At 39.5% G+C, this 24806-nt stretch overlaps 3 protein-coding genes across 3 annotated transcripts; 2 read left to right on the forward strand and 1 right to left on the reverse strand.

Moving 5' to 3' along the window:
- Positions 1–747: 747 nt before the first annotated feature.
- Positions 748–2658, reverse strand: LOC127902436 (uncharacterized). Its single transcript, XM_052441343.1, has 3 exons — positions 2220–2658; positions 1087–1865; positions 748–981 (listed from the first exon to the last, which is right to left on the reverse strand). The coding sequence occupies exons 1-3, from the start codon at positions 2656–2658 to the stop codon at positions 748–750; spliced, it is 1452 nt and encodes a 483-aa protein (XP_052297303.1).
- A 3169-nt stretch (positions 2659–5827) lies between these two features.
- On the forward strand, positions 5828–14948 carry LOC127902438 (cytochrome P450 81Q32-like). Its single transcript, XM_052441344.1, has 3 exons — positions 5828–6025; positions 13489–14226; positions 14328–14948. The coding sequence occupies exons 1-3, from the start codon at positions 5828–5830 to the stop codon at positions 14946–14948; spliced, it is 1557 nt and encodes a 518-aa protein (XP_052297304.1).
- Positions 14949–21616: 6668 nt separating this feature from the next.
- On the forward strand, positions 21617–23578 carry LOC102613349 (cytochrome P450 81Q32-like). Its single transcript, XM_006472196.4, has 2 exons — positions 21617–22645; positions 22725–23578. The coding sequence occupies exons 1-2, from the start codon at positions 21755–21757 to the stop codon at positions 23343–23345; spliced, it is 1512 nt and encodes a 503-aa protein (XP_006472259.2). The 5' UTR covers positions 21617–21754; the 3' UTR covers positions 23346–23578.
- The last annotated feature ends 1228 nt before the right edge of the window (positions 23579–24806 follow it).

The raw sequence follows: 24806 nt of genomic DNA on the forward strand, positions 1-24806 counted from the left end.
CACCAAGTCTCAAAGCCTGTCTTATGGCGAGACAGAAGCCAAGCGTGCCAGGATCTGCTCGGCCACGAGAAGGCAGCAGAATCCCAATCCTCGAAAAATCCAAGGCACGCAAAGGCTCACCAAGTCTCAAAGCCTGTCTTATGGCGAGACAGAAGCCAAGCGTGCCAGGATCTGCTCGGCCACGAGAAGGCAGCAGAATCCCAATCCTCGAAAAATCCAAGGCACGCAAAGGCTCACCAAGTCTCAAAGCCTGTCTTATGGCGAGACAGAAGCCAAGCGTGCTAGGATCTGCTCGGCCACGAGAAGGCAGCAGAATCCTAATCCTCGAAAAATCCAAGGCACGCAAAGGCTCACCAAGTCTCAAAGCCTGTCTTATGGCGAGACAGAAGCCAAGCGTGCCAGGATCTGCTCGGCCACGAGAAGGCAGCAGAATCCCAATCCTCGAAAAACCCAAGGCACGCAAAGGCTCACCGAGTCTCAAAGCCTGTCTTATGGCGAGACAGAAGCCAAGCATGGCGGGATCTGCTCGACCGCGTAAAGGCGAGCAGAATCCCGAACATCGGAAAATTTTCTAAGGCAGGTGGCGAAACCATATACCAAGCCATAGCCAGCTCGACCAGACGAAGACGAGCAGGCTCTCGTAATTACCACACAAGAGAGTAATCAAAAACATTTCTATTAATTTGTTAATAATTAACAAAGCAGATAATCTTCACAAACATTGTTCATTACAATACAAGAAACATATCAGGAAGGTCGTGGATCAGTAAGCCCAGCAGCGTCGGTTGGTTGGACCTCCTCAGGTGCAGGAGGAGTATCACCAGCTGCATCCAGAGGGGCGCTCGCCTCGCCAACATCAGCAGGGACTGCACGAGGAGGAGAGTCTCCCTCCTCAATCACGATCGGCTCTACCCCTTCGGCATCTTCCTTGGCCGCCTCCTCGTCCATATGTTGAGCAACACCAGCTGCAAGGTCATCCATCTTCAGATCAGGGTGTTGCTTTCCGAGGACGGCCATGATACAACGATAGGAATGCCGAAGTCCCTGGTCGTACTGGTTGTCGGCCTCCCTCTCCAAGTTCTCTACATGAGCTCGGTGGGAATCGCGGAGAGATTCGAGCTGAGCCTCATACATAGCCCTCTGCCCTTGGAGATCCTCCTTAACCTTGGTCAGCTCCTCCTCGAAGGTAATGGCTTTTGCTTGAGCAAGAGACTCTTGCTCTATCAGCTTGAGGTTCTCAACGTTTAGCTCCCGCGCTTTTTTCTCAGCAACGTCAGCTCTGGTCGTCGCCGATTGAATGTCCTCCTTCATCTTCCTGTCGTAACGGCCTACCTTGGCCTTATAGTAGGTGGCCATGCAGCTGAGATGGAAAGCGCTATACTGCATGGCTCCCACCAGCTCGCCCAGGGTACAACCGTCAAAGCCCTCCAGGTCCTTCTTGCTCACGAGTTTAGACAACTCATTGAGATAGGGAACCAAGTGTTCTGGTCGGCCGTCGGGTAAGCGAGACCGAGGCACAACAGGTGGAGAAGAGGAAGCAGGATCAGTGGCTGCTCCACTGGATTCCCCGACTTTAGCAGAGGCAGGAGGGAGAGCCTGCAAGGGAGGAACCTGCTGCACGATGTTCTTTCGCTTCGCAGCGGGAGCATCTTTGTCCTGGTCCCTATCGGTTGTTGGAGGCCGAGAGCGTTTCCTGGTCAGAGCTCCAATCACTGCGTCCTCCATCTTATGGCCAGGAAGTATCAACCGAGACTCGAGGAAGTTGTATGTAGATAGCAGTTCTCGGCTCGAGCAGGAATTGGCCAGTACAGCCTCGACCCGTTTAAGCTGACCAGGTCGGAGCGGGAAGTGAACACCCCAGGAAACTACAGCACAAACAGACACTTGGTTAGAGACAAACCAATACAGCAAGAACAATTATGGATACAAGACATCTAAAGCGAGCAGGCAACCTGGGACCGTGAAACGGGGTGGGACGCGACAATTCTTCCCGTCTATTTGTGCAACTTGACCCCAGGGACCCCCAGCAAAAAAGAATTTCCTCTTCCAAGTCCCACCACCACCAGTTGGAAGATCAGTTATGGGTTTCCTGCTCTTGGTACCAGATTGGAAGTAGTACCAGCCGGCATCTTTAGGGCTGCTCTTCAGCTGGTACAGGTGCTTCACCTCATCAACCGTGGGCTCGCTTTGGCAACATCTGTCCCACAATATGAACAGACCAGAGAGCACTCTCCACCCGTTGGGGTTCAGCTGACCAGGAGCCAGATTTAGCCCGTTAAGTATCCGGGCAAAGTAAGGCTGCAAGGGACACCTCAGCCCATACTTAAAGCTCTCCAGATACAGGGTAACGTATCCCCTAGGAGGCCGGCTAGGTGTATCCTTCTTTCCTGGGATCTTAAGAGGTATCTCACCAGGAATACTATACCTAAGTCGGAGGTCATTGAGCTCGTCAAACGTGGTCGTACACGACATGTAATCAATGGCATAATCACGCGACAAGGCTCTACCTCCTACTGTACCCCGTTCTTCTGGTCGTGATGTTCCAGATGGAGACACCTCACCAGAATCACCTTCCCCCTTCTCACTCAAGGTGCCTCCAGAGCCAGAAGATCCCTCTTCACCACTACTTCCGCTCGTGGAGGTCGTTTGGGGGGACATCTGAAATACAAATGTGCAACCCAAGAGGGGGGGTGAATTGGAATTTTAAAAATTTATCCTAACAAATCCACACAACAAGCAATCTAATGTCTTAACAATAATTGAAAATAATAAGTTCAATAATAGCGTAATAATTAAAGAGTAAGGAAGAAGAAAAAACAAACACACGAATTTTTACGTGGTTCGGCAATCCCCGCCTATGTCCACGCCTCCAAGCGATCCAAGCTCGAGGATTTCACTAACCAAGCCTTTCCGAGGCTTCAACCGAATACAATTGACTTCGAGGTGTCAATAAACCTTTACAATGAAGAGATTATCTCCCAATCTCTCCACTCAAGTGTTTCACTCACTCAAATTCTTACAAATGAAATGAAGAAATGAAGATTACAATAAATCTCACTCAATGAGTAGATATACAATGATGAAGAACAATGAATGATTCAATGTTTTGTGTTTGACAAGTTGAAGGCTCAAGATATCACGTGTGCTTTTTGTTCTTGCTTGTTGGAGAGCTTCAAAATGAGTTGGATTTGAGTTCTTATAGCTTGAGCTCGAAAACTAGCCGTTGCTCACATTCTGGGCTAACCGGTTTACCGTTTAATGGAATCCGGTAAGCCGGATTTATGTTACCGTTAAGGCAAAATTCAAAATTTTGCCTAACCGGCTTGCCGGTTTCACGAATCCGGTAAGCCGTTTTCGTTCTGGTGCTTTCTACCTCGAATTTGGCCTGCCGTTTATCAGTATCCGGTAAGCCGCTTGCTACAGTAACTGCTACAGTAAAATATTTCCCGAAATTTACAGTTTAACCCCAAAACTTTATAAAACTGTAGTATGGCCCAAAACGTTATAAAAGTTTGCAAATAGGTCCAATTTCAGAATTTTAAATAATACTTTCTCAAACCCACAACTTTATGAAATTATAGAATGGCCCAAAAACATTTAAATAATTTCAAATAGGTCCAAATCCGAAATTTAAAATACTATCAAAGATTTTAAAATTACTTTCATTTTAGTCCAAAATGCTTTAATTCCATAACATCATTTTCTTATTATAAAAGCACAATTCATAAATCTTTACTTAATAAATACATGTGGTTTGTTATCATCAAAATCAATATTTATAGCCATATAGGCTAACAATCTCCCCCTTTTTGATGATGACAAAGCACATTAAAAACCTTAATCTTGTTATGAAAAAAGCTCCCCCTTAATCAATGCAGATTAAAAAATAATTTGAAAATAGTTTAACAAAAACTCCCCATGCATACATGCTCCCCCTAAATACATGCATATTTTCATAACTCATTAAATCATTCTCCCCCTTCATCATCAAAAAAAAAAATAAAAGCTCCCCCTATCAATCATCAAAACAGCAACATAAGCTCATTAGTAAAAACAAAAATATCCATAAGCATAAGAGAATCCATATAATCCATAATAATCACTCAAAAAATAAATCCATAACATCCAACATAAATAGTCATACCAAATCCATATAATCCAAAACAAATACATAAATCAAAACGCATAATAACTATCCATAGAGTCGAAAATAAAAGAACACACAATGCAGTAAATGAAATGTAGGTGTGTCCAAATACAAGCACAAAATACTACTCAGGTGGTGAGGATGGAGGTGATGGAGGTGATGGAGGTGGAAACGGATATGGAACGCCGAAGTGCTCGAAGAGGAGGCGCTGTCCATGAATGAGCTGCTGCTGCAGCTGCCGCTGCTGCTGCTGCTCCTGCTGAAGCTCAGTCTGCCTCACCGAAAGTGTCCGAACCTCATCCATAAGCTGCTGAAGAGTGACATCTCCAGAGGTAGGAGGCCGTGGAGGTGATGAAGCGGATGCAGATGCACTAGGAGCCGAAGCAACTGTAGAAGAAACTCGGCGTCTACGCTGCCCTCGAAATGATAGTGAGAATACTGGAAGCTGATCAGCGGGAATCATGGCATTAAGTGGCCGATCATCACTTGGGGCTAGAAAGGTAAACTTGTTATCGCTGTATTTGACCCAAGTGTCATCCTTCCACTCAAAGCCTAACCCAACAATAACCTCATCCCCAATACCCTTGGATGGCCTACAAGAAGGTTCTAGAATCGGCACTTCAAAGAATTTAAGAATACGAGTAATGAAGTGACCATAAGGAAGAGAGCGGGTAATCAAGGCTGGAATGCTCAACATGGTGCGAACAATGGAATAGCCCAAGTCAACCGGGCGACCTCTAAGAATACAGTCAATCATGGCGACATCCATGTGAGACACCTCATCCAAATGTCCTGATCTAGGAAGTACAATGGACTGGATGATACGAAGCAAAAAACGAGTTTGAAGACAAAGACACTGAGTACGGAAATGAATGGTACAGTCTTCAACAGAAAGATCATTACGCCGACAAATATTACGAACGGCATCAACATGAACATAATCATCAATTTCAGGAGGTTTCCTAAGAGAAAAAATGTCCAAGCCATCATCGGAAGATCCTAGGATGTTGTCCAAGTCCGAATCATCAAATTCAATCAAAACTCCTCCAACTGTGGTGATTACTCGATTCTCTTTCTCCGCGGAACAATCCATGTTCGAGTAAAATACTTTCACCAAGTCGGGATACATATTCTCCTCAATCAACAATGCATCAATCCAACCAACATCTTCCAACAATTGAAATAAAGTTCTATGACTAATCTGGAGAGAATGTAAAACATCCGGTAAAACAAAGAAAGTGTTGAGTACCTCACGAGTCCGAAAGTTTTGTTGAAACCTTTTGATCAAGTGTTGCTTGTTCTGAAAGTGAATGGACTCAAAGGTGGATTGATTTGAGATGACCCTTGCTTCCCGTGGCCGTGTGGATGGTTGAACCGGCTCTTTGCCTTTTCTTCGAACCGGCCTAGAGCTTGACATAGTGATTTGGTTGATTTGGAGTTGAAAGAGATGAGGAAAATGATGATGATGAAGATTGAAAGTGATTTGGTGAAACAAATTGGATCAAAAACGGCTTGAGAGTGAGAAATCTAGAGAGAGAAAAATTCGGCTCAAAACCTAGGTTGGAATTGGGATCCAAGGATTTAGATGTTGAAAACGGGTTACAAGAATGGTTTTGTGATCTTAATGAGATGGGGAATGATTTTATTGATTCAATTTGATGAAAAAAAAGAAAGAAAAGAATGGATTTTAGAGAGAAATCAAGAGAGGAGAAAACGGGTTTTAGAGAGATGAAGAATCGGTTTTCCGAATGCATGAGGAAGAGAATGAATAGTTTAGAAGGGGTCACGAATCCGGCTTGCCGGCTCTTGATAACCGGCTTGCCGGTTAATGGGCAGCAACTTGAAAGCCGAAAACGGCTTGCCGAAAAACCAAATCCGGTAGCCCGGATATGGACCCGAGAGACATGACACAAAAACGGCTTGCCGGTTTTTGAGAACCGGTTTGCCGGATGTTAACCCGAGAGTCATACCGAGAAAACGGTTTGCCGGTTTTTAAGAACCGGTTGGCCGAAAATGAACCCGAGACCAGCAATTGGAAATTCGGCTTGCCGGTTTCCTTAACCGGCTGGCCGGTTTCGAGGGATTTCAAACACAATTCGGTTTTCCGGATGTCTTGAACCGGAAATCCGGTTTTGTTCCAGTAAGCATGCATGAGAAATCGGTTTTTTTTTTGGATTTGAAGAACCGGCAGACCGGTTATGAGGCAGAGATGAAGCATAGCAAATCCGGTTTTCCGGATTGAAGATCCGGTTGTCAGGAATGTGTTCCGAGAGAGATCAATGAGAAGAAATGTTTTTCCGGATGAATGGAAAGGGAAAAATTACTAGCTCTTGTACTTATACTACACACCATTTTATTTCCGGCTTCAAAAATTGATTAATTTTAAATCATTTCGAGATTTAAAACTTTTCAATAAGCCATTTAATGCATGCAACATAAAATCATAAAATCATAACATTACAAGCATATCAAGCCATCTAATTTATGAACCATAAATCCATATGATAACAAGCATATCAAGTCAAGTAGAAAATCATGAATTAAGATTCAACATTCATCATTCCAAGCTCATGCCTTATCTTTATAAAATGCTCTTCACTAAGAGGTTTTGTAAAGACATCCGCAAGTTGATTTTCAGTGGAAACAAATTTAATCACAACATCCCCTTTTTGAACATGATCTCTAAGGAAATGATGTCTAATTTCTATATGCTTAGTTCTAGAATGCTGAATGGGATTCTTGGAAAGATTTATAGCACTAGTATTGTCACATAAGATAGGAATATGATCAAGTATAATGCCATAGTCTCTAAGGGTTTGTTTCATCCATAGAATTTGTGCACAACAACTACCTGCGGCAATATATTCTGCCTCGGTGGTTGAAAGCGCAACCGAGTTTTGTTTCTTACTAAACCAAGAGACAAGAGAATGACCTAAGAAGTGACATGTTCCACTAGTACTTTTTCTATCAACCTTATACCCAGCAAAATCGGCATCCGAATAACAAGTTAAATCAATATGAGTTCCTCTAGGATACCAAAGGCCAAGATTAATAGTGCCAATTAAATATCGAAAAATACGTTTGACAGCAAGCATGTGAGACTCTTTCGGACAAGATTGAAATCTAGCACACAAGCAAACACTAAACATAATATCAGGCCTACTAGCAGTCAAGTAGAGTAAGGATCCGATCATACCTCGATATGTCTTGATGTCAACTTCCTTACCTTTCTCATCTTTGTCCAGCTTGATGGTGGTACTCATAGGAGTGCTTTTTGCCGTTCCATTATCATAGCCAAATCTTTTGAGTAGATCTCTCACGTACTTGGCTTGATTTATGAAGATTCATTCCTCGTTTTGTTTGATTTGAAGTCCAAGGAAGTACTTCAACTCTCCCATCATACTCATCTCAAACTCTTGGCTCATACATGATGAAAAATCTTTACACAACAACTCATTAGTAGAACCAAAAATAATATCATCAACATATATTTGAACAATAAGTATGTCTTGGTTCTTATGCTTAACAAAAAGAGTTGTGTCCGCTTTTCCCATTGAAAAATCGTTATCCAACAAGAAATTTTTAAGCCTATCATACCAAGCTCTAGGTGCTTGTTTTAAACCATACAAAGCCTTGGATAACTTATACACATGATCTGGAAATTTTTCATTTTCAAAATCAGGAGGTTGTTTCACATAAACTTCCTCCATAATGTATCCATTTAAGAAAGCACTCTTGACATCCATTTGATACAAAATAAAATCCTTATGACATGCATATGCTAACAACATCCTAATGGATTCTAATCTTGCTACAGGTGCAAAAGTTTCATCAAAATCAATTCCTTCTTCTTGGTTGTAACCTTGAGCCACTAATCTAGCTTTATTTCTTACAACCACACCGGATTCATCCATTTTGTTTCTAAATACCCATTTAGTACCTATAATGGATTGATGTTCCGGATTAGGAACTAACTCCCACACATTATTTCTCTCAAATTGATTCAACTCCTCTTGCATTGCCATAATCCAAGATTCATCATTTTCCGCATCCGCAAAGGATTTTGGTTCAATTTGAGAAATAAATGCAGCATGCTCACATGTGTTTCTAAGAGATAATCTAGTGGTAACACCTCGTGAGGGATCTCCTAAAATTACATCCTTAGGGTGAGAGGATACATACCTCCACTCCTTGGGGAGTGTTTGAGAAGTACCTTCATTTTGCTCCACATTTGTTTCTTCATGATATTCCTCTTGAATTCCGTGTGGCGCATCTTCTTGGTTGTCATTCGATGTTCCTTCTTGCTGTTCTTCTTCTGCATTATCATCAACAACAACTTTCTCCGTAGAGGAGGGGTTAGTCTCATCAAATGTAACATGCATAGATTCTTCCACAACTAAAGTTCTTTTGTTATAAACTCTATAAGCTTTGCTTGAATTTGAATAACCAAGAAAGATACCAACATCAGATTTTGGATCAAATTTACCAAGATTATCTTTTGTATTCAAAACAAAACATTTACATCCAAAAACTTTAAAATAGCCAATGTTGGGTTTTCTATCTTTCCAAAGCTCATATGGAGTTTTATTAAGATTAGGTCTAATCAACACCCGGTTTAAAACATAACAAGCGGTGTTGACGGCTTCGGCCCAAAAATATTTAGGCAAGGAATTTTCATTCAACATGGTCCTAGCCATTTCTTGAATAGACCTATTCTTTCTCTCTACTACTCCATTTTGTTGTGGAGTCCTAGGTGATGAAAATTGATGTTCAATGCCAAAGTCATTACAAAAATTTTCAAAAGCATGATTTTCAAATTCTCCACCATGATCACTTCTAATACAAGTGATGGAGTAACCTTTTTCATTTTGAACCTTTTTACAGAAAATTCGAAATGCATCAATGGCATCATCCTTATTAGCTAAGAACAATACCCATGTGTATCTCGAATAATCATCCACAATTACAAATGCATAAAACTTGCCACTTAAACTAGCATATCTAGAAGGTCCAAATAAATCTATATGAAGCAATTGAAGTGGTTTTGAAGTGGAAACATGATTCTTGCTTTTGAAGGAAGTTTTGATTTGTTTTCCAAATTGGCAAGCTTCACAAGTTCTATCTTTTTGAAAATTGATTTTTGGAAGACCTTTTACTAAATCATTTTTCACGATTTTTGAAATCAAATCCATGCTTGCATGACCTAATCTTCTATGCCACAACCAACCATCATCATGCAATGCGGATAGACATTTATCATGTATTGATGCACAATTTATATTAATGGTATAAACATTAACACATCTATTTCCTATAAACAAGACTTTCCCATCACATGCATTCTCAATAACACATTTTGATTCATCAAAGATAACTCTATATCCTTTATCACATAATTGACTAATGCTAAGCAAATTGTGTTTCAAGTTTTCAACCAAACACACATTCTCAATGAGGGTAGAGGATACATTACCGACATTTCCAATTCCAATGATTTTTCCTTTTGAATTATCTCCAAACGAAACATCTCCACCATTTTCGATCTTGATAAAGCTTGAAAACCAAGAATAATTCCCTGTCATGTGTCTTGAACAGCCGCTGTCCAAGTACCACTTACTCTTCTTCTTCTTTGATCCCTCATCAAGTTCATCACATGATTCTTCCCCAATGGCCATGAGAGCCAAATTTGTCATTTCTTGTTGCTCATCATCATCACTTGTTTCCTCTTCGCTATCATCCCATGTGGCCACCATAGCTTTCTTCTTGAGTTTGTTGAGAAGAGGACATTCCGGTCGTATGTGTCCGGGCTTCTTGCATTCATAACAAGTGATTGGCTCCTTCTTCTCCTTCTTATTCTTGTAGCCTCTAAACTTTCTCTGCTCATTATTCTTCTTGTAAAATTTTCTGAATCTTCTAGCTAACATAGCCAGCTCCTCATCATCCATTTCGCTTTCCTCATCACTCTCACGTTTTGAAGCCTTGAGAGCAATGTTCTTCTTCTTTTCCTCATGCCCTTTTTCAGCTGCCAAATCTTCTTCATATGAAATAAGAGAGCCAATTAAATCATCAATAGGTAACACATTTAAATCCTTGGCTTCCTCAATGGCAGTCCTTTTTGGTCTCCATTCCTTAGGTAGAGACCTAATGATTTTCTTGACTTTCTCGCTATTTGAAAAAGTCTTTCCTAGGGCTCCTAGAGTGTTCACTATGTCCGTGAATCTAGTATACATAGAGTACACATTTTCATTTTGTTCCATTTGGAACAATTCGTATTGTCGAGTGTACCTACTTATTTTAGATTCTTTCACTTGGTTCGTGCCTTCATAGACAACCTCAAGTTTGTGCCAAATCTCATTAGCACTTTCGCAACTAGACACTCTATGAAACTCTTTCTTATCTAGTGCACAAAACAAGGCATTCATGGCCTTGGAATTTAGAGAAGCTTTTCTCTTTTCGAATTCATTCCAATCCCGTGAAGGTTTTGGAATATCTTCTCCAACTTCATTTTTGGTCAAGGGCATGAAAGGACCATCATTAACGATTTCCCAAATCTCATAATCTAAGGCTTGCAAGTAAATTCTCATCCTAGTTTTCCAATATGGGTAATCGTTTCCATCAAAGTAAGGTGGTCTAGTGGTGGACTGCCCTTCCCTAAATGTGGAATCATTTTGAGTTGCCATTGATCTTTAGCTCTAGATGGTTAAATCTAAATAAGAGCACCTCGCTCTGATACCAAATGAAATACAAGTGTGCAACCCAAGAGGGGGGGTGAATTGGAATTTTAAAAATTTATCCTAACAAATCCACACAACAAGCAATCTAATGTCTTAACAATAATTGAAAATAATAAGTTCAATAATAGCGTAATAATTAAAGAGTAAGGAAGAAGAAAAAACAAACACACGAATTTTTACGTGGTTCGGCAATCCCCGCCTACGTCCACGCCTCCAAGCGATCCAAGCTCGAGGATTTCACTAACCAAGCCTTTCCGAGGCTTCAACCGAATACAATTGACTTCGAGGTGTCAATAAACCTTTACAATGAAGAGATTATCTCCCAATCTCTCCACTCAAGTGTTTCACTCACTCAAATTCTTACAAATGAAATGAAGAAATGAAGATTACAATAAATCTCACTCAATGAGTAGATATACAATGATGAAGAACAATGAATGATTCAATGTTTTGTGTTTGACAAGTTGAAGGCTCAAGATATCACGTGTGCTTTTTGTTCTTGCTTGTTGGAGAGCTTCAAAATGAGTTGGATTTGAGTTCTTATAGCTTGAGCTCGAAAACTAGCCGTTGCTCACATTCTGGGCTAACCGGTTTGCCGTTTAATGGAATCCGGTAAGCCGGATTTATGTTACCGTTAAGGCAAAATTCAAAATTTTGCCTAACCGGCTTGCCGGTTTAAGGAATCCGGTAAGCCGTTTTCGTTCTGGTGCTTTCTGCCTCGAATTCGGCCTGCCGTTTATCAGTATCCGGTAAGCCGCTTGCTACAGTAACTGCTACAGTAAAATATTTCTCGAAATTTACAGTTTAACCCCAAAACTTTATAAAACTGTAGTATGGCCCAAAACGTTATAAAAGTTTGCAAATAGGTCCAATTTCAGAATTTTAAATAATACTTTCTCAAACCCACAACTTTCTGAAATTATGACTTCGCCCAAACTTTATGAAATTATAGAATGGCCCAAAAACATTTAAATAATTTCAAATAGGTCCAAATCCGAAATTTAAAATACTATCAAAGATTTTAAAATTACTTTCATTTTAGTCCAAAATGCTTTAATTCCATAACATCATTTTCTTATTATAAAAGCACAATTCATAAATCTTTACTTAATAAATACATGTGGTTTGTTATCATCAAAATCAATATTTATAGCCATATAGGCTAACAACATCCTCCTAGCGCTAGTCCCGACACTAGACCTAGTGGGTTCTAAGGGGGCCCCGGGGTCAAAAGCAGAATCAGCGGGCAGACTAGGCAAAAAACCTAGTTCGTCGTCGCCAACCTCAACGACCTTCTCCTTACCCTTCGACATATCCTAAGTTTTAACCAAAACACCACCGCCAACTACAACCTCAAGCAAAGCAGAGAGAAAGGAAATTACCTACAACTAACCAATACCGAGAAAATAGAAGAAATACCTGAAGCAGGGACTCGGTCAGAGAGAGACAGGGATGACAGCTTTGGTGCCGAGGTTCATTCGCCGGAGAGACAAGAATGGAGAAAATGACGAGTTCGTGTATGAAAATTTTGGGTTTTCTTACTGAGAAGCAAACTCTTGGGCTGCCAGCATTTAATGACGCATATTCTGAGAATCTCGCAACCGTAGGTTTGAAATTCAAATGGAGGGGTAGATTTCCGCCACATCACCGCATCCGCAATTAAATGCGACACGACTCTTGGCAGCCTTTTCCAGTCCCACGCGAGCAAAAACCGTCGAGTTTCCACTGCTGGTCCACTACATTACCCAACACCAGAAACTGGGGGACCGGTGTTTGGGAAAGATACTGTTTGGGAGAAATACGTCGACGAGACCAGGAATGACGAGCAGATATGATGAGCAGATATCTGATGGCAGAGTCCTGCGAACCGGTGTGTTCCATAAAAGCCTGGTGCGCGAAGGAACAGGAGCAGAAATATCCTGCTCGTCCACGATGTTGTCATCCGCGAGGCCAATTCCCTATAAGAGGTATACGGCCATTCCGGCTAGAGGTCGATAGGCGAGGAGACCCGGTCGACTGCAGTTGACAAGACATGCTCTCCAGCCCGAGAATCTAGGCACGACAGCCACGCTTTCCCCTGAACCGTGGCGTAACACGCAAGATCTCACAGAACCACGACAGCCACGCTTTCCCCTGAACCGTGGCGTAACACGCAAGATCTCACAGAACCACGACAGCCACGCTTTCCCCTGAACCGTGGCGTAACACGCAAGATCTCGCAGAACCACGACAGCCACGCTTTCCCCTGAACCATGGCGTAACACGCAAGATCCCCCGTTTGCCCATAACGCAGCAGTCAGAGCCCCAGACCGTCTCGAAAAAAGCAGAAAACTGGGATTCAGAGGAAGCCTATAAAAAGGTAGCCAACGAAGGTAAAAAGGTTAGCAATTTTGATTCTAAAAGAGAGAAAACAATCTAAGAGCCATAAGATTTGTGGCAAGCGTTCCCCGAACCTTCATATCTGACTTGAGCGTCGGAGGGTTTGCGCCGGGAAAACAACCGGCGTACTCTGACTTGTCTGTGTGCGCAGGAACCTCCGGGGAAGAAGCCTTACGCGGAGACCTCCTGGTCGTGGTGAAGTTGATCGAGCAGAGATCCTGGTCGTAGGCAGAGGAGAACCAGAATCTCGCATCAACAGTATTCATTAGGTTCGGTTCTCGCCCTGTCGTCCTTGTACCTTCCCCTTCTGCTGCAGAGGAATGCTTCACCAAAAATGACATCATATTCGCCAACCGCCCCCGCCTGCTTGCAGGAAAACACCTTGGTAACAACTACACCACCCTCCTCTGGGCCTCTTACGGTGACCACTGGCGCAACTTGCGCCGAATAGCTTCTCTTGAACTCTTGTCATCTAATCGCCTGCAGATTTTTCATGGCATCCGCGTTGACGAGGTCCAGCTACTGTGTCAAAGGCTCTTCCGAGGATCAGAGAGCGGTGAGTACCGGATTGTTGACATGAAGTCTATGTTTTTTGAGCTAACTCTAAACGTGGTGATGCGGATGATTGCTGGGAAGCGATATTATGGAGAGAACGTGTCAGGATCGGAGGATGCCAGAAGATTTAAAGCAATTGTTACTGAGACTCTTCAATTGAGTGCTGCTACTAATCTTGTAGATTTTTTGCCATTTGTAAAGTCGGCTGGATTGAGCAAGACTGAAAAGAGACTATTGATACTGCGTGCAAAACGAGATAAGTTCACGCAGGAATTGATTGAAGAGCATAGAAGACTGAGGTGTGATTCTGCTTCTGAACAGAGGAGTGGAAATATGATTGATGTCCTACTATCACTGCAAGAGACTGAGCCTGAATATTATACAGATCATATAATCAGAGGGATGATGCAAGTAATCTGCTGATTTGACTTGAAAATTTTAATTAATTAAACTTGTAATTAATTTCTCAATGAATAATTTTTTGAAGCATTATTGCCTGATTATGTCTCCAGGTCCTGCTAATAGAAGGGTCAGACACTTCGGCTGCAACTATGGAATGGGCACTGTCAAGTTTGCTAAACAATCCAGAGATCCTTGAACAAGCTCAATCAGAAATTGACACAAACGTTGGGCAAAGCCGGCTAATTGAGGAATCTGATCTTACTGAACTTCCATATCTCCACGGCATCATCAAAGAGACACTCAGGATATACCCTGCAGCTCCACTACTAGTTCCTCATGAATCGTCCGAGGAGTGCACTATAGGAGGTTTCAAAGTTCCACGTGGCACAATGTTGTTGGTGAACTCGTGGGCCATACAAAATGATCCTAGAATATGGGAAGAGCCCTCAAAATTCAAGCCAGAGAGGTTCCGGGAAATGGCAGGGAAAAGTGATAAGTATATGCTTTTGCCATTTGGGACAGGGAGGAGAGGGTGTCCTGGGGAAGGCTTGGCGATGAGGTTGGTTGGGTTGGCATTAGGTTCAATGATTCAGTGCTTTGAGTGGGTGAGAACAGGTGGTGAATTGGTGGACATGAGCGTAGGCACTGGGCTTACCATGCCTAGAGCTCAACCTTTGCTAGCAATGTGTAGGCCAAGACCAGCGATGGTGACCCTTCTTTCTCAACTTTGATACTCCTGTTTCTCGTGGGGTAATTGTGTTGACTTTCTTAGTTTTAGCAGTCGAACTATCAAATGACAAATTGGCAATTCTGCAATCTCCACGTAAGTTGTTCAATTCTATCGTTTCTTAATGTATATTAATTTCTTTTCGATTAAGAGGACATTTTAAAAAACAAAATTTTTCACATATTATATAGTCCATCTCTAGTGAAAATATTCTTAAAATGTCAGTAAAATAAAAAAAAAGTATTCATTTTAATACATTGAAGACTGTATTCTTTTCTATTTTTATTGATGAGAATGCTCTTGTAGAAAATGATTATATATATGTGTGTGTGTACACACACATACACACGCGCGCGCATGTACACATATAATACTTTCCCATGGTCTTCTTGACCACTTTCCTCAGGTGGAAAAACCCAATTCAATTATAATTATGATATTATTCTCCAACCTCAACTATGAAAAATCTGTATGGTGTCATCTCCTTAAGATGTTCTAATGTTAGGAAATTGAACTTTCTCCCAAGATCACTCCAAGCAATTTATCAAGTAACAAATTAATAGAAAAAATTAAATAGAGAATACACCAATCACACAACACAAGATTTACGTGGAAAACTTCAAATCCGGAGAAAAACCACGGCCGTTGTCACAAGACAACCAGAGAAAAATATTCACTATGTGAAAAATTATTACAACCACTCTTAGAAATAATTTTCTCTCACCCAAGCCCCAAATACATAATCCCAATAAATATTTCTTAACAAAGTAAACCCATAATACCCATATTGAGGAGCCAAATGCTTCCTCAATATAATTACATGCTTAAGAATATTTTTATCTCTCAATTTTCACCAAAATTTGGATCGCTTCTTTGAGATTTGGATGCCAAGCTCTCAAATGAGAGCTTCCTTTTATAGGCAAGATTTTGCCTAAAATCAAGCAAATTTTTCAACATTCAATAGCCACCATTTCAATAGTTTTGACCACTTCCAATTGCTTATCAAACTTCTCGACTATCTCCAAATTGAATTCAAATGATATCTTCCAAATTGACTTTTCAACTCTTTTTTTTTTAATCAATTTTCAACAATCTCCACCTTAATTAAAAAAAAAATTCATAACTAATGTTACAAAGCACTGTCTTCACCAACAGTCATAATTCTCAACATAGAGAATTATCATACTCCACCATAAAGAGTATACCACTTAGACTTAACCATTCTAAGATTTTTTTTCCCGGCACATGTCGAACATATCCGCTGAAAATTATGGTGCAATTCTCATGCTTGGTTTCCCTGAGAATTCTTCAGCCATGACATAACTTTTCCATCACACACCTTGCATTTATACCAAGCCAATGCCTGCGTGCAAACTTGTGGACCTCGCTGATCATAACATGTTCTCTTTCATGGCAACTTGGAGATCTACATGCCAAAAGAACTAACCCAGTCTCCTATCAAAAGGAAACTCACCATCTGCGAGAATATCGGTATCTCCTTTACTGATTCTGGAGTAATTTGCTGAGCCCACTCCGCCTTCTTGACAATTTTCTTGAGGTGCCAAAATTGTCCACACCTTCAAATCTTTCTGCATACCAGATTGGATACACCTTTGACTTGAATTCTCCACAAGTTAATAAAATTATTCTCCCATTAATTTTTCAACAACATCAAACTTCAACCAAGTTTGAAAAACACCAGTTGCTGACATATTTGCTTCCTATTCTCTTCACCACAGATTATTTGGATTGGCTCCCACTGCTTCATGTGAACAGTACCGTATACGTGAATAGTACCCCGACACCAAAACTTCAATCAATGGCTCTGATACCACTGTTAGGAAATTGAACTTCCTCCCAAGATCACTCCAAGCAATTTATCAAGCAACAAATTAATAGAAAAAATTAAATGGAGAATACACCAATCACACAATACAAGATTTACGTGGAAAACTCCAAATCCGGAGAAAAACCACAGCCGTTGTCACAAGACAACCAGAGAAAAATATTCACTATGTGGAAAATTATTACAACCACTCTCAGAAATAATTTTCTCTCACCCAAGCCCCAAATAGATAATCCTGAGAAATATCTCTTAACAAAGTAAACCCGTAATACCCATATTGAGGAGCCAAATGCTCCTTCAATATAACTACATGCTTAAGAATATTTCTCTCTCTTAATTTCTCACCAAAACTTGGATTCTTTCTCTGGGATTTTGGATGCCAAGCTCTCAAATGAGAGCTTCCTTTTATAGGCAAGATTTGCCTAAAATCAAGCCAATTTTTCAACATTCAATAGCCACCATTTCAATAGTTTTGACCACTTCCAATTGCTTATCAAACTTCTCGACTATCTCCAAATTGAATTCAAATGATATCTTCCAAATTGACTTTTCAACTCTTTTTTTTTTTAATCAATTTTCAACATCTAATACAAAATGGATTCAAAAAGGTCTCCTTATAAAAGGACCACCCCGCTCGGCAAGTAAAATCCTGAGATTACAGCATAAAAAAAAAAAAATCTCTTAAGTTGTTATCTCGGCAATTCTTCATTCTGACTTATGTATTGGGTGTATTCGTCGGTAACAGCACTGAGGCCCTTACGATTCGGTAACAATACTGGCGCCCTTATGATTTTCTTGTTTTACAAAGATGGATGTTAGATCTAAAGCTTGAGATTTCTTTCGACTAGTAGCCTCATTGAATCCTTCTTATTGCCCGATCACTTTAATCCGGACCTTCTTATTCCCCGATCATTTTAAGTTACAAATTTTTGGTGTCTAATAATATATGTGGTTGCTTAAAAAATCATCAAATTACTTTTCGGTTTCTAGACCATTGATATGATTGGTTGGATTAAAAGTCACAAATCGGACATGTGTTAATTAATTTAAATAAAAAGAAAAATGTTGGGTCTACTGACTAGAAAGGTTTTTGGGCAACTAGTACTGTGGGTTAATCAATTTATATATCTCTCAATACATAAACTTCATGGCCACATGCCTATAAAAGTTCCTTTAGAATAAAATAATTATTTTGTTTATAAAAGTTTTAATATTGCAAAGATGGCAACAATCAAAGGGTGATATATGTCTCTCCCATATTGGTAGCCAGATTTTACTTTTATTTAATTATACTTATATTTAAATATTTTAAATAATAAAATTCAAAAAAGTATATGAAAAATTAAATAAATTGTGTCATGTGTAATCTTTATTCATCTAAAATTATCAAAATTTACCAACCAGCAGACATGTCATGTAAGCATATATAAGTTTGTTTTAAATTTTAAGATTTTTTTATCTCTTTTCTTAAAACATTGGGGGATCAAAACATTCTTTCCCAAAATAATATATTGTAAACAAAAAAATTCGTAATTTACAATATTAAAATTTACATTAAGCTTTATAACTCATTCCAATGAGATAAGTGAAAAATTAGTATACTCACTTCACCAACGAGTAGCATGTCATTCTGATTGTCGTAGGCCACTAACTCGTTTGGATGACTTTATAATTATTGTTATGATGACCTATTTGCACCTTAACAAACATTTTAAATACTTATATTTATTAATATATTATATAACTGAATTACCCACGTAAAGTTTTGCCATTATACAATATATACTTTTATTACTTTTGAACAACCATCTTACTCATCCATCAAAACTACAATCATCTTTCCCTTAATCTTAAGAATTTATCTCTACATAAAATCTAGTATCTAAAAAATTACTTAAAATCAATAAATTTTCTCAAATCTAAGCATTGGGACCTTATTGCATTTATAATTCATTCCTGTACTAATTTTCTGCAGCAACTAAATCAATGGTAGAGACAAGAAACAAAATATAATCTTGTATGATTGCATTCATTTCTTGTGGATCTCTTGCTCAGTTAGAGACAATAACTATGTTGCAGTGACTATAATATTTATGGGAGATATCTTGAAAAAAAAAATCAATGCGTAATGATTATATGGACGAGGAAGCAAATGTTTTAATTAAGGGCTATTTTGACATTTGGAAGGGTATGTACAGTAAAATTTGATTTTTTTTCAAAATTTATTAAAGGATGCACTCTAATTTATACTATCCGTTTTATTCATAATTTATTTTACATTTCACAAATTACAATAATATTAGAGCCCAACACGGCACTTTCGATAATTACCACATTCAATAAAATTGTAAATACAAAAAATAATAATAATAATTGGCTTTTGTTAGATATCAAGCGGGGTTTAAATAGCTCTTACAAACTTTTAAATTATTCAACAAGACAACAATTAGTCTCATTTCCTTTATTACCAGATGTGAATCGGCTAATTCAATTTGGCCACAACTATTTTGGAGCGCCTTTAAAATAGAACACGAATCATAACTATACATATAAAATAATAAATAATAAAAATTATATTATAATTTTAATCATATGTTAATAAAAGAATACTCCTCACTTATTCAATTTTCACCCAAATATTCCTGCTTCACGTGGCAAGGTTGTTACTTGCGTTGTCTGTAAAATAGTAACTTGTTAAATCAAGGTTGTTACTTGCATTGTCAGTGAAATAGTAAGGCCCCATTTGAAATTATACACTTGCGTGGTGATTATTAATTTATTTTGTCAAATATTTTGTGAACTTCTACACTTGTCTGTAAAAGAGCAGCCTCTTTCTCTGAAGCCATGACGACGGCAGACAAATGAGACGTCAGCCTATTAATTAATGAGTTCTGCTATTTGCCCTGTTCAAACCCGAAATTAATAAATGACGCCGTTTCAATATCTTTTTTTTTTTTCATCCCAGCTAAAACGGTGTCGTTTTTGCTGGGTTAAGGCTGCAAAAGCATCAGATGTGTCACCAAGAAATCATTTGCAACATTAATTAACAAGGGTTAATAAAAACGAACTTCAGCTTAAAACAACAGAGACATACATTGTTCTTTTTTCAAAATGAAGCAACAAATGTACATTAAATAAAATTTATTCAGATATGAGTGCAGGCACCAAAAAAAAAAAAAGAGAGATCCAATTTCGTAAGATTACAACATACAAACTTTTAATTGCCTGCATTTTCGTTCTTTCATCTTCTACCAGTTAATAACTACACAATTGCCTTTGCTACTTTTAAAATAAAAATTATAGCAATATTAAATAAGAAAAATAAAAAGCGAAAAAACGAGAGGGTAAAAATATACAAGCTGGAGCAAACAAAAGAATCCATAAACGAGAATCGTTTTGGTTTGTTCTCCACACATAACCTCCAGTTACAAAACCATACTGATGAGAAAATTTCGTTTTGCCTGCAATACACGACCATCAAAAAATTTCATGGGTGACCGTGTTGTCTAATGCGTCGTCATAGGAAAGAAAATGGCTAAGGAGGAGGTCGACGTGAGAGTAGAGGAGGGTTTGTGGAGAAGATGAAGAAAGAGGTTTGTGAATGGGAGGGATGAGGGTTTTTTTGCAGAGGGGTAAAACGAAGAGGAAGACAAAGCAGCTGGGTTCTCGTTGGTTTTATCTTTTCTAAGCCAAACAATGTCGTTTTATAGAGATTCAAAACATAAAAAAGACATCGACAAAACGACGTCGTTTAGGACAATTTCGGGGTCTGACCCGGGGTTTGACTTGGGGTAAATATCATTTTCCTTAATTTATTATTGAAAAATGATGTTTGCCCTGGATCAAACTGCGGGTCAAACCTCGAAGCGATTGAAATGGCGTCGTTTCAGCGCTTATTTCTTTCATTCTGATTTGCTACGAAACAATGTCATTTTGGCTTGTATAAAGTGAAAAAACAGAACCAGCTGCTTTTACCTTCCTCTTCGTTCTCTTAAGTCTTAACCCAGCTGCAGAACCCTTAATAACCCAAGTATCATTTTCCTTTGCCAGCGTATAAAGTGAAAAAAACAAATCCAGCTGCTTCTTCCTTCCTCTTCGTTTTCTTAACGCAAACATCGTTTTCCTTTGTCTTGAGTTAGCTCTAGATGGAATAGTTAGATCTAAATTAAAACTATATATTTTTTTTCTCGTGGCCGCCTAAAGAAGTCAAAAGCTCATATCAAAATGCCAGTTGTGAGAAATTTTAAGATAGCGCATTACCAAGATTTAGTAAGATATGATTGGATGCCGGTAGAAATAACACAGCACAAATGTCACACGTAAAACAGTAAAATCCAAGTCTTTCAAAAGCAAATTTGGTTGTGTGCGTTTGTGATTTGATTCTTCAGTGGCTTACAATTATCATTCAAGCTCTATATACTTCTCATTCTATTTTTTTTATGCCAATAATTTAAAAAATGCATGCAAAGATTCATTTTCACTATTGTACAGTAGCCACACAGAATAAAGAACAATTGAAAAAAGAATCTGGAATTTTCTTTCTACTTTAATTTGGCCGCTTTTTATGCTTGAGCTACTTCCCTTTAATCTATTTGTTTGCTTTTAATCTGAAATGAGGAGAACGAAGATGAAGAAGCAACTTGGTTCTATAACTTCTGTTGATGCTTTTGCGATTTATCCAAAGCCAAACGTCGTTGTTTCATAACAAATAAAAACAAAAAAAATTAATAAACGAAACGGTGTCATTTTAGCCAATTTTAGGGTTTGACCCGGGACAAGCATCAGCGGTGTTTATTATTATGCCAACGTAGCCGGAAGACAGAACCCTCAAAGAAACAACGTATATCAATAAATAAGAATCAACATATAAAAGAAGACAAAAAGGAGTGAGGCAATGCCGTCGATCTGAATTAAAGGTTCTCTCTCATGTTTCTTGGTCATAGCTAGCAGCCATACATACATCAATGAAGAGCTTGGCTCTCTACTTGCCCATATTTCTGGCACTGTATGTCCTCACAAAGCAATTTTTAAACAAAATCAGACGCCTCCCACCAAGTCCATTTCTTGAGCTACCCATAATTGGCCATCTCTACCTCCTCAAGCGACCAATTCATAGAACACTATCCAATTTATCAAAACGACACGGTCCCATTCTCCTCCTCCGATTCGGTTCTCGCCGTGTCCTTGTTGTCTCATCACCACCAGCAGCCGAAGAATGCTTCACTAAAAACGACATCGTCTTCGCCAACCGCCCTTCCTTGATGGTCGGCAAACACATGGGTTGCAACTTCACGAGCCTCGCCTGGGCCCCATACGGCGACCACTGGAGAAACCTTAGACGAGTCGCCTCGCTCGAAATTCTGTCCTCTTCTCGCCTCCAACTCTTATCTAATATTCGTGCTGATGAGGTCAAATCTTTGGTCCGCCGTCTCTTTCACAATCAATTGATCGAATCCGTTGACTTGAGGATGGAGATTTATGATCTCACAATGAATGTCATGATGAGGATGATCGCTGGAAAGAGATATTACGGCAAACACGTGGCGAATCTCGAGGAAGCCAAGAGGTTTAAGGAGGTTCTTGCAGCGACTTTTAAGGTGGCTGCCGAGTCAAACATTGGTGATTTCTTGCCATGGTTCAAGTCCAGGGACCTTGAGAAAAGGATGATACGGTGTCGGAAAATGAGAGATGAGTGCGCGCAGTACTTGATTGAAGAGCGTAGGAGGAATAGGAGAATACCAAGTAATTGTTCTGGTGATGAAAAGACAATAGAGACCTTGATTGAGGTTTTGCTGGCGCTGCAAGAAACTGATCCTGAGTGCTACAACGACCAGACCATCGGCAGCCTCATGCTTGTAAGCATATACCCTCATTTACCACACATCTTGGGATATGATGTTGCAATTAGTGTTTGATAATTTTTCACTCGTGTAGGTGTTGATAGGAGGAGGGACAGACACAACAACAAACACTATGGAGTGGGCACTTTCGCTTTTGCTGAATCATCCGGAAATCCTGAAGAATGCTCAGAGAGAAATCGACAATCAAGTGGGACATGGGCGTCTGATGGATGAATCGGATATGGCCCGACTTCCATACCTTGGTAGCATCATAAACGAGACTCTGCGCATGTACCCACCAGCGCCGATGCTGATGCCTCACGAATCTTCAGATGAGTGTACGGTACTAGGGTACAGTATTCCGCGTGGTACAACATTACTGGTTAACATTTGGGCCATTCAAAATGACCCCAAGATTTGGGAGGATCCAAGAAAGTTTAAACCTGAGAGGTTTCAAGGCCACCAAGGGGCCAGAGATGGGTTCAGAATGATGCCATTTGGGTCAGGGAGAAGAGGCTGCCCGGGGGAAGGATTGGGCTTGAAGATGGTCGGGCTGGCGTTGGGATCACTGATCCAGTGCTTTGAGTGGGAGAGGATTGGTGAGGAAATGGTGGACATGAGAGAAGGGACTGGAGTCACCATGCCCAAGGCCCGGCCTTTGCAAGCTAAATGCCTCCCACGTCCGACAATGGTTAGTCTCCTTTCACAAATTTGAAGTTGCAAATGTGTCTCGTCCTTGCTTTTTGGCCCCAATAAATGTACGCCTTTAACATTTTACTTCATCAAGAAATTGTTGTTAGCATATTGCATGGCTGTGTCATTGTCACGTGTATGTTTTTGTACGGGCACGAAACATGCTGCCATATGCAATCATTTTATAAAACAATTGCTAAGTTATATGATCCTTACAAAAATATATGCAAAATTGTGATAGGTGGTGGACAGATAGTGAAACCTGCATTATTTTTGTACATACTATAAGTTACAGTTATAAGTTACAGTAGTAGCTGTAACTTAACAGACTCATTTTATAATATTGTACTATTGAAGTTAGAAAGCCACGATACACGACGATCTCTGTGATTCATTAACAATTCGTATAATGGGGAACAGTAGGAAGTGTCCCATCCATGCAAGTCCGCAGCCTAGCTAGGACGGCAAAATCAATAAACTTTATCATTGTTATCTTTTACATATCATGATCCACTCATTCATGATCTAATTTTTATATGAGCAAGTGTTATTAATATGATTAGTAGTTAATAAATGAAAAATAATAATTAAATTTTAATCATTCATTAATACTAAAATATAAGTAGCATAAGATTATAAAAAATCAGAAGTGCTCAGATTAGGAGAGAATCTCAATCTATATTTTACACGTTGGATGGCATCACCTTTTGTGCCATATGGCATGCTTTATGACCCGTAACTTAGCCAACTCCTGAAAAGAATGGTGCTGATCAGTAGCCAGTGCTTGTCACTTTTATTCTTGTCGACGAATGCTTACCAAAATGCAAAAGGCATCACATCCCAAGAGTTTCCTATCAATAGAAATAGTATTTCTAAGGATCAAATGTGGAAACTTGCTTCTGTTAGAGATGAGATGAGATGATAATATGGTGCCAAATTCAACACAGGTGACGCCATTCGATTGAATTTATTTGCTTTTTATCACAAAAACAAAGCAAAAGGAAGAAGAAGCAATAAGCTGGCTGATTCTTTTCTTTGATTTCGTTTCAATCGACTGCACATGTCCACACCTACCTGTTGTTTGCTTAAATCAGCAACGAAAAGAATGGTGCTCACGCTCTGTACAGCAAACATCAACGAAAACGCGAATTGTATATAAAAAAAGGATAATTTTTACGCTTTTCAATTTTCAAGTAGTGTCTTGATACTTTTTTCATACGAATAAGATGGAATAGGATAAACAAACAACTAATTTTACAAGTAGAAAGAATGAGCCTTCATATAAGAAATTACCTGCCAAGATAAATAAAAAAGTTACAAATATATAAAAATTATGGGTTAATTCCGTCCTGCCCCCAAATGTTTCAACATTTTCCACCGTGTCCCCAAATATTTCAACAATGCTCACTTCACACCCAAATCCGTTATTTTGACTGTTTATTCTAACAGTCAAAGGGTAAATTTGGAAGTTCATGCCCTAAAT

This window comes from Citrus sinensis, chromosome 5 (genome assembly GCF_022201045.2).
Source record: "Citrus sinensis cultivar Valencia sweet orange chromosome 5, DVS_A1.0, whole genome shotgun sequence".
NCBI classification, from domain to species: Eukaryota; Viridiplantae; Streptophyta; class Magnoliopsida; order Sapindales; family Rutaceae; genus Citrus; species Citrus sinensis.

What these genes read in the sequence shown, in the direction of transcription:
- LOC127902436 (XM_052441343.1), bottom strand. Translation starts at nt 2,658, where the DNA reads ATGTCCCCCCAAACGACCTCCACGAGCGGAAGTAGTGGTGAAGAGGGA. An exon ending in CGGGTGGAGAGTGCTCTCTG is followed by an intron (nt 1,866 to 2,219) that starts GTCTGTTCATAT and finishes TTTGTGCTGTAG; the next exon opens with TTTCCTGGGGTGTTCACTTC. An exon ending in GCGATTCCCACCGAGCTCAT is followed by an intron (nt 982 to 1,086) that starts GTAGAGAACTTG and finishes CCTGATCTGAAG; the next exon opens with ATGGATGACCTTGCAGCTGG.
- LOC127902438 (XM_052441344.1), top strand. Translation starts at nt 5,828, where the DNA reads ATGGATTTTAGAGAGAAATCAAGAGAGGAGAAAACGGGTTTTAGAGAG. An exon ending in TTGCCGAAAAACCAAATCCG is followed by an intron (nt 6,026 to 13,488) that starts GTAGCCCGGATA and finishes TCCTGGTCGTAG; the next exon opens with GCAGAGGAGAACCAGAATCT. An exon ending in TAATCAGAGGGATGATGCAA is followed by an intron (nt 14,227 to 14,327) that starts GTAATCTGCTGA and finishes TTATGTCTCCAG; the next exon opens with GTCCTGCTAATAGAAGGGTC.
- LOC102613349 (XM_006472196.4), top strand. Translation starts at nt 21,755, where the DNA reads ATGAAGAGCTTGGCTCTCTACTTGCCCATATTTCTGGCACTGTATGTC. An exon ending in CCATCGGCAGCCTCATGCTT is followed by an intron (nt 22,646 to 22,724) that starts GTAAGCATATAC and finishes TCACTCGTGTAG; the next exon opens with GTGTTGATAGGAGGAGGGAC.